Consider the following 10,479-nt stretch of genomic DNA (forward strand, 5'->3'; position numbering starts at 1 on the left):
TGCTAGGTGATCACCACCAAAATAGAAAGATGTCCGCACATCACGGCTTTTACTGAATGTTTTGGTTTTGTTACCAAAAGAAAAATACAGAGAGCCATTTGCGTCTATCAGCCACAAAATCTTTTAGTTTTTGTTGTTTTTGGAGGAAACAGCCAGACATTATCACTGTGTTTGCACTGGGTCAGTCGTGCTTGTCGCCATGGTAGGTGATGCACAGACACACACACATGAATGAACGTTACGAAAACTAAAGTTTGTTGTACAGTTGCCGCTTCACTTCCAATATTTAGTACGATTGCATTCATATCAGAAATGAACCGGGAAAACATCTTTACGGGATGATAGAAGGATAGAACTGTAAAATACAGGAGAATCCCGGTAAAAATGGGAGGGTTGACAGGTATGGTCCCCTGAAAAAAAGTGTGAACAAAAAAAAAACAAATTAATTTTTTTTTTTCAGCACCAATTGACCCACCCACCTCCTTGCTAAAGCCAACCGATAGTGTTTTCAAAAGCACCAACTGACCCGCCCACTTTCTAGCTAAACCCAACTGATAGTGTTTTCAAAAGCACCAAAAAAAGCCCAAAAGACCACCTCCTAGCTAAACCCAACCAATAGTGTTTTTAAAAGCACCAACTGACCCGCCCACCTTCTAGCTAAACCCAACCGATAGTGTTTTCAAAAGCACCAAAAAAAGCCCAAAAGCCCACCTCCTAGCTAAACCCAACCAATAGTGTTTTCAAAAGCCATCCAAAAAAAGAAAAGCCCTTGCGGCAGCCTGATTTTTACCACATTTTCAGGTTTTACCACATTTTCACACTGTTATTTACTTGTTTATTTTATTTTTTGGCTTTTGTTTTGTCTTACCTGCTATGTGGAGCTGTTCTTCACCAGACTCAAACCTGGTTGTCATAGTCAACTTCCTTCTGCGTCTCAAGTCCACCAATGTACACTGCAAGCCACTGAACAAACTGGTAACAGCAGAAAAGCCGTCCACATAGAGGTAATCGGTCAGCTGGTAAGCACAAAAAAAACAAACGGTGTCACACCACCCTGTAGCATTCGTTTTAAAGACGAAATGCAGCCATACATACCTCTGGCTACATAATTCGCGATCTCCAGAAATGTATATACGTCTACTTTTTCAGAATGAGCCCATTTTGCACCTAACATATACAAAACACTTGCAAAATGTCACTTTTTTTAAAACATCCTCTATTTGGTGTTTACTCAGAAACAACCTTGACAATTTAAAACTCACTTTTCAGTCCCCAGAAGGCATAAAAAGTTTGTGTAAATGTTGTGTAAACAGCCCCTAATTTTTATATTGTAATAATGCTGTCGAACTACTTAAACTACAATCTTTTTATTTTACAGATTAAATTTTGGCGGCACGGTGGCTCAATGATTAGCACTGTCACCTCACAGCAAGAAGGTCACTGGTTTGAATTCTGGCTGGGCCAGTTGGTATTTCTGTGTGGAGTTTGCATGTTCTCCCTGTGTTGGTGTGGATTTTCTGCGGTTTTCCTCAAAGTTCAAAGACGTGCGCTATAGGTGAATTGAATACACTAAATTGGCCGTAGTGTATGTGAGAATGTGTGAATGTGAGAGTGTTTCCTAGAAGCGGGTTGCAGCTGGAAGGGCATCCGCTGTGTAAAACATATGCTGGAATAGTTGGTGGTTCATTCTGCTGTGGTGACCCCTGATAAATAAGGGACTAAGCCAAAGGAAAATAAATGATTGAATTGTAGCTATATTTACCTTTTCTTTTGGGCATTATCCTCTAAAATATATATTTTTGTAAAGTTCAAAGTAACTTACGTACCCAAAACAAGTCTGCTAATATAATCAGAGTTAAGCATATTAGCATTTTTAAGTTACAAGTACGACAACAAACCCAGGTGAACTGAGTTGTCATTGTGAATGTTGTTTCAGTGTACTATGCCTTCATTAATCACTTTGCATGCTACCTTTGTGCATGAATGACTCAATAAAGTACACATGAGGCTTTAAAAGGAGCATTGCACACACCTGCACTACACATTTCAGGAGCAGCAACTTCACAGACCTCGCTTTTCACACAGTTCTTCACCAGTAAGTACTTCATTCATGACTTTCTTCACCTTTGAGTCTGATTATGCATTAGATGCACATTTTGTATGGATATATTGCTTGCAAAAAATTTGATTTCAGGCGCTGTTGCACTTGGCAGAGTGTCTGGAGATGATAAAAGACTTCAAGCTCATATTACAATGCATTATGATACCAGATAAATAGAGTCAACTCAATGGGTGCACATCTTAAATGGACATTCATGCATTTAGCAGATGCTTTTATCCTACCCAACTTACAAAAGTGAGCACTTTAAGGTTATTAGACTAGAACTGTAGTGTGTGCTATTAATGTTTAATCTGAAAAATGCACTACATTTATTATCTTCTCCATTAAGTACTAGTAATTATTTCTTAGGTATTTGTTTTTAAGGCACTTCTGGTTACCCTTTTATAGTGTACTAGTACTTGCTAGGTAGTAGTATTCATTACTTATTCATTAGATAGTTTGGATAGATACTAATATACTTGTTTCCTAATAACTTGTAGCCAATGAATCATTACTATCTTTTAAAAAGAATGTAGCATGTAGAATAGCACTAGTATAGCATGAAAATACATTTATGAAAAATATAGTTTAGTATAGTATTGAAAAAAGCATAGCATGAAAAAGTAGATTATGTAGATTAAACATTTCTGCACTTGATTAAAAGTTAGAGGCACTTTCCAAAGAGCTATTTTTATTTTTGATTTGACATTTATCATAATAAATGTGACTAAAATGAGTGGAAGTAGGTTGTGTAGTGTTAATGCATTGAGAAAAAAATGAGATGGAGGGTCTAGAGTAGACTTGAGAAACGTTTTTTTTTCAATGCTATCTCACGACAATTTGTTAATTTTTAATTAGTGGCTAATTCATTTGAAATTGTACAACCTAATTCATCAATTTTAGTATGATTTACTCATCACCCAATGAGAATTAGGGTTAGGTGTGGGGGCATTATATCGTTGACATTTAATATTACAATTTCCAAATTAAAAAGTTAATTTATTCGAAAGAAAAAAAAATTTGATTTTACGAATTTTTTCCATTGTAGATATTATACCATAATGAATATCAGCCCTTGGGTAGGCTAAATTGTCCATAGTGTTTGTTTGTGAATGAGTGTGGATGTTTCCCAGTGATGGGTTCGGCATCCGCTGCGTAAAACATATGCTGGATAAGTTGGTGGTTCATTCCGCTGTGGCGACCCTAGATTAATAAATGGACAAAGCCAAAAAGTTAATGAGTGAATATCAGCCCTATTTTCCAATGCACCTCTACAATAATGATCAAAAATATCCAGAATTTATTAAATAAAGCATGAATGTTATTTGTTATTCTATTCATTTTTTTTTCTCAGCTACAATTTGTATTCAGTCATAAATGTTAGACTGAGCTACTTAATTGAAACATACTTTATTAAATGAAAACTTCAAGTTAAGCCAAAGAGCGACACTTTCAAGTCAGTTTACAATAATGCAATCATGTTGAAAAAGCTGCAATGGCATTCATTTAACATGATTGGTTTAGAAAAAGTGAACTGAACAAAAAAAAAAAAAAAAATATATATATATATATATATATATATATATATATATATATATATATATATATATATATATATATATATATATATATATATATTTGTTTGAGTATTATGGGTTAGATGTGGTACTTTGGGGCACAGCTCCATGTTTAAGTTTTCATATGAATGAAGTTGTATGAATGCAAATGAATAAGCCACTTTTCTAACAGTGTGTAAAGGTTCCCTTATGAGATTGGGCTGGTTTTGCTCTAACCTTAATCAAACAGACCTGAACCAGCTAATCAAGTTCTTTAGTGTTGCTAAAATGCTACAGATATTTGATAAATAGGTACGTGACCCTCCAGCTTCCACATGTTCTGTGGGTGTAGCTATTTTACAGTCAACACTTTAGCTAAGTCTACTGTTCCAGTCGCTGATATACATTTACCATATTACTAATTCTGTTTACATGTCCATATGTTCTGCCATTTCATCTCTTAATTCTTTGATTTCTTAATTATTTTTTCTCTTTATTTTTCCAGTGGCTCCCTACACTCTCACATACTTCGCTATCAAAGGTTTGTATGAAAATGATGTTTCTGAACGTAAGCTGTTGTAAATTGTTGCTGTAAAATTTACAGTAAACTGCCAAATTATGCTTGAATGTGATGGAGAACATTTGATTCTGTTACTAATTGTTACTTCATTTATAGTTCAACTTTTTAAAGCTCTAACTGAGTTGACATGTTCACCATTTTGTACTTTAGCTCAAGATGCTAACCTAAGACCAGATACCACATGGTAATCCTACGGTTATTTACTGCAAATACACCCAGTGAAATACCACGTCCATAATTTACAGTTCACTACTGTAATATGCACCGCATTGTGGGTGATTTTAAAACTTTTTTAGTAACTTACTGCATAGTAGGCATTTGCAGTATTCTACTGTAATCAAAGTTATCAAGAACTGCTACTGTAATTGAAGACATAAATGAGACTGTTAATGAAACAATTAATCCTTTAAATTTAATAGTAAATACAAGTTTACTAAAATACAGGTTTTGTACTGCTAGTGTAAAATGCAAATTATTTACAGTAAAACTAGTGTAACAGTTGTCATTTTGTACAATTAAAATGTGTTACAGGGTATTTTAGCATAAAAGAAGGTGTGGTAAGGATATTTTACTGTAAATAAATGAAATTGCAGTAGGGCCCAGCTACTGTAAAATACATTTACAGGTAAGTTACTGTAAATGAGCATACTAGACTTTACTGCAATTTTACTGTTATTTACTGCAAAAACACCCGGTAAAATATCACATTTATTCTTTCCAGCACACTACTGTAATGTGCACTGTATTGTGGGTCATTTTAAAACTAACAGTAACTTACTGCATTTTACGAAAATGCTGTATTTTACTGTAATCAAAGTAGTCAAATACTGCTACTGTAGTTGAAGAAAAAATTGAAACGGTTAATGAAAAAAAGTCACTTACTGTAAATTGAATAGTAAATACAAAAAAATAAAGGTTTTGTTCTGCTAATGTATAATGCAAATAAATTACAGTAAAACTAGAGTAACAGTTGTCATTCTGTACAATTAAAAAGTGCTACAGGGTATTTTAGCATAAAAAGAAGGTGTGGTAAGGATATTTTACTGTAAATAAATGAAATTGCAGTAGGGCCCTGCTACTGTAAAACACATTTACAGGTAAGTTACTGTAAATGAGCATACTACACTTTACTGCAATTTTACTGTTATTTACTGCAAAAACACCCAGTAAAATATCACATTTATTCTTTACAGCACACTACTGTAATGTGCACTGTATTGTGGGTCATTTTAAAACTAACAGTAACTTACTGCATTTTACGAAAATGCTGTATTTTACTGTAATCGAAGTAGTCAAATACTGCTACTGTAGTTAAAGAAAAAATTGAAATGGTTTATGAAAAAAAGTCACTTAAATTCAATAGTAAATACAAAAAATAAAGGTTTTGTTCTGCTAGTGTAAAATGCAAATAAATTACAGTAAAACTACTGTAGAAATGGCCATACTCTAAAATCAATTTGTGATAAAGGGCATTTTACCATAAGAAGTCACAGTAAGGCTATTTTACCTTTAAAAATGCGGTAGGACCCTGCTGCTGTAAAACACATTTACAGGTAAGTTACTGTAAAGGGGCATATTCGCTCAGTCTGAACACTGTTAGACTTTACTGCAATTTTACAGTTGTTTACTGCAAAAAACGGCCAGTAACATACCACATGCATTCTTTACAGTTTACTACTGTAATGTGCACTTCATTGTGGGTCATTTAAAAACGTTTACAGTAACTTACTGCATATTAGGCAGTTCCAGTTTTTTACTGTAATCAAAGTAATCAAGTACTGCTACTGTAGTTGAGGACAAAAATGTTGACAAATAATAAAACAAATAGCCGCTTACATTCACGGAGTACTGCTAGTGTAAAATGCAAATACATTACAGTAAAGCTAGTGTAAAAGTTGTCGAACTGTACAATTAAAATATATTTTACTGTAAATAAATGAAATTGCGGTAGGGCATATGTACAGGTAAGTTACTGTAAATGGGCTTATATGCTCAGTCTGAACACTGTTCAAATGCAAATACATTACAATAAAACTACTAGAAAATGTCCCACTCTTAAAATTAAATTAAATTAAATTTAAATGTGGTAAATGCTGTTTTACCATAGGAAGAAGTCATTGTAAGGCTAGTTAATCTTAAGAAAATTTAGTAGTAGCCCTGCTATTCTAAAACACATTTACAGGTAAGTTACTGTAATGTCTAAATGTGTCGATTCAGGTGATCACGGAATAGATGAGTTTTAGTAGTCGATTGAATGATATTAGTGAATCAGCAGTCCGTGTGGGAATGGGAAGATCATTCCACAAGTGTGGAACGGCAAGTTATACATGTCTTTGAATCGCATGCAGTCAACAACACTGCTGTCTGTTCGTCACTAGATTTATAATGTTGATCTTGTTCCGACACCTCTGTTTGTTTTTCGACTTTGAAACTGTGTTCAGTCCTTACGGGCAAACGAATCATACAATAACTGTATTGTAGACTGCTGCTACTGTATAACTGACCCTGAATCATGTGCTCCTGCAGGCCGTGCTGGCCCTTTGAAGATCCTGCTGGCGGACAAAGAGCAGCAGCTGAAGGAGAATGTGGTGACCGTACAGGACTGGATGAAGGGTGACATAAGAGCCACATGTGTAAGTTTCCAACGCTATCTCACGCCAATTCATAACATTTTGATTAAGTGGCTTAATTGTATGATCCCATTGGTACATTTTAGTACATTCAAATTGCTCATCTTCGAATGACAGTTGTGTTTAGGGGTGGGGTTTGGTGCCACGCCTCCTTTTAAATATTGCCGTTTTTTATATGTCTGAAGTCGTATGAATTAGCCACAAAGCTGACAAGACGTAAAATAGTTAACATTTTTAAATATAGGTAAAATTTGTTTGTGCGTGAGATTTTTGTATGCTCTGTTTGCATTCATTGTGAATAAAGAAGAAAATAAAGTATAACATTAATTGTATTTTTGCGGTAAATTGCTGGCAACAGTACTGCTAGTAAGTTACTGCACAAATACAATAAAATGTCCTTATTAAGTGTATATACACACTGTTTGACTTTACAGCAATTTTACAGTTATTTACTGCAAAAATGCCCAGTAAAATACCACATTCATTATTTACAGTTCACTACTGTAATTTGCACTGTGAGTCATTTTAAATAGGGGCAACTGCCCCTTTACCCGTAAATATGTATTATAGTAGCAAGCCCACTACCACCTTTTTTGTAGGTAAATTACCCATACAGAAAAATGCCCTTAACCCAATTTTTATTTTAGAAAATGAAAGTTTATACAGTAGTATTACTGTAATTTATTTGCATTTTACACTGGCGGTACAAAACCTTTTAGTATTAACTATTGAATTTAGGTGACTATTTGTTATTAACCGTCTCATTTTTTTCCTACAACTAGTGTAGCGGTATTTGATTTCTTTGATCGCAGTAAAATACCGCAAATTCCTAATATGCAGTAAGTTACTGTCAAAAACTTAAAATGACCCACAATGCAGTGCATATTACAGTAGTAAACTGTAAAGAATGTATGTAGTATGTTACTGGGTGTTTTTTTACAGTAAATACCTGTAAAATTGCAGTAAAGTCTAACGGTGTTCACACTGAGCGAATATGCCATCTTTACAGTAAATTACCTGTAAATGTGTTTTACAGTTGCAGGGCCCTACCGCAGTTTCATTTTACAGTAAAATAGCCTTACTGCAACTTCTTTTTAGCATACCCTTTTTCACATTTTACAGTATTTTACTGTAATTTATTTACATTTTACATTTGCAGTAGAAAACTTTTATTTTTATTATTTTGTAAGCAACTAATTTATTCATCAACTGTCTTGTTTTTGTCCTTAACTACAGCAGCAGTACTTCTGCTTTGATAACAGTAAAATACCACAAATGCCTAATATGCAGTAAGTTGCTATAAAAGTTTTAAAATGACCCAAAATGCACTGCATATTACAGTAGTGAACTGTAAAGAATGTATGTGGTATTTACTGAGCGCTCTTGCAGTAAATAACTGTAAAATTGCAGCAAGGTCTAACAGTGTGTATATACAATTAATAAGGACAGCACAATAATAGTTACATTTAAATTATTAATTTGCTCAAACATAATTGTGATTATATGATATTAATTGCGGTGATATTGCAACTATTTGTCTATTAAAACAACACAGAAAGGCTTTTTTTGGCAGAGAGGTTGCGTGGGTGCATTTGCTAAGAATATTGTTGAGATTCATGTTTGGATTCATGGCAAATATTCTATCATGCTCAAAAAAAATCAAAAGAAGCAAAACAATTTTATTATTAAAATTATTTTTTAATTATTCGAATCAGAATTGGACTTTTGCATCAGAACTGATTGGAATTGAGATTGCAATGATCTGTGCATGCTTTATTGTATAGCTACATATTTGTTCTGCATATCGATAGATAAAAACATGTTACTGGATTTCTTTCAGCTCTTTGGACAGCTGCCTAAATTTGAAGACGGTGACCTGGTGCTGTATCAGTCCAATGCCATACTCAGACATTTGGGACGAAAACATGGTAACGATTACTAGTCAATGCAGTAGATTCACTGCTGGGCAAATATTAATGATCATTATTTACATCTAAAAAAGTTTGTGTATGTATATATATATATATACAACAGTTCTGTCTGGTTCTTGAATCTGATTGACTGATAGCCGTGATATATTCAGGTAATATCAGCACCTGTACAGCCTCTTTACCCTTTGTGTATTACTCCGCCCACATACAACCAGCAAAAAGCAGACACTACAGACCTAAAGTTTAAAAGATGCTTGCTCAACTGTTTAACTGTCAGCTTATGATTTGAATCCAAGGCGGAAGAAAGTAGTTCCTCATACAAAAGGGTTTTTGAGACTCTCCATGTTTGATTTTGTTTTTATATACACAATTATGCCGTCAAACTGTTGTTTAAATGCAATATCACACTCGTAGCAGTGCCATATGGCTGTATATCGGCACTGGTGGGGGCACTGAGGCACGAGGCTGCACCAGTGCCGATATATACAGCAATATCGCACTGCTACGAGTGTGATATTGCTCATATATATATATAATTACATATTTGTAGTAGTGCATTGAGTGTATACAATATACAGTATAGACGTTATTTGTCATTTTACACATTTAGGTGCGTATGGAAAGAACGACTGTGAGGCTTCTCTCATTGACATGATGAATGATGCAGCTCAAGATCTTCGCCAGAAATACATAAAGCTGATCTACCAGGAATATGTAAGCAATAAAACAAAGCTATGAGGATCAAACACCAAAAAAAAAAAAACATTTCAGGGCAAACGCATGATTAATATCAAGGTTTTGTTAGCTGTATGTATGAGCTCTTCTTATTGTGTCTGTAGGAGACCGGTAAAGAAGCGTTCATCAAAGATCTGCCCAACGAGTTCAAACCATTTGAAAATATTCTGGCCAAAAGCAAAACAGGATTCCTGGTTGGTGATCAGGTGAGATGTCCAGTAGGAACAGCAGCATTATTTAGTGTATGCTAAAATCTGACCATCACTAACACTTTATTTCCCTTCTCTCCAGATCTCACTTGCAGACTACAACCTGTTCGATCTCCTGCTGAATCTGAAGGTGCTTTCTCCCTCCTGTCTGGACTCTTTCCCGTCTCTCAAGAGCTTTGTGGACAAGATCTCTGCCCGTCCCAAAGTCAAAGCTCTGCTGGAGTGCGAGAACTTTAAGAAACTGCCCATCAACGGCAACGGCAAACAGTGAATTAACAGAACGTTGATACAACGTTCTCAAATGTCTCTTACTGTTAAAAGGCCTTAACTGGTGCTCTATGATGTCTTTGTATGAATATCTGTTTTGTATGTTTAACTATTTTGATCATTTTTACGTACAGAATGATCATCCATTTACTAACATAATGTTATCAATTATAATGAATAAAATATTGAACCATCCAAAACAGTTGCAATGCTTCTTACATATGTTGTATATTGTTAAGAACAAAATCCAGTCATTTTATTTTAATGTTTGTCTTACTTTAAATAGCCTTAAAGTGGACTCCACTGTCAAGATATGTCCATTTTTTTTACAATGTATATATGTATTATGTATGTATATATATATATATATATATATATATATATATATATATATATATATATATATATATATATATATGTATATATGTTTTTCCGGACCCGGAACAATGTACATTCTATATATATATATA

The 10,479-nt window shown here is 34.2% G+C and overlaps 1 protein-coding gene across 1 annotated transcript; it reads left to right on the forward strand.

Moving 5' to 3' along the window:
* The first annotated feature begins 2,040 nt into the window (after positions 1-2,040).
* On the forward strand, positions 2,041-10,046 carry gstp1.1 (glutathione S-transferase pi 1.1). Its single transcript, NM_001020513.1, is given in 7 exon segments — positions 2,041-2,095; positions 4,163-4,198; positions 6,764-6,870; positions 8,708-8,795; positions 9,409-9,512; positions 9,638-9,739; positions 9,825-10,046. Coding segments are annotated over 7 exon segments (627 nt in total). The 5' UTR covers positions 2,041-2,094; the 3' UTR covers positions 10,014-10,046.
* The last annotated feature ends 433 nt before the right edge of the window (positions 10,047-10,479 follow it).

Source organism: Danio rerio, chromosome 14 (genome assembly GCF_049306965.1).
Source record: "Danio rerio strain Tuebingen ecotype United States chromosome 14, GRCz12tu, whole genome shotgun sequence".
In the NCBI taxonomy this organism is placed as follows: domain Eukaryota; kingdom Metazoa; phylum Chordata; class Actinopteri; order Cypriniformes; family Danionidae; genus Danio; species Danio rerio.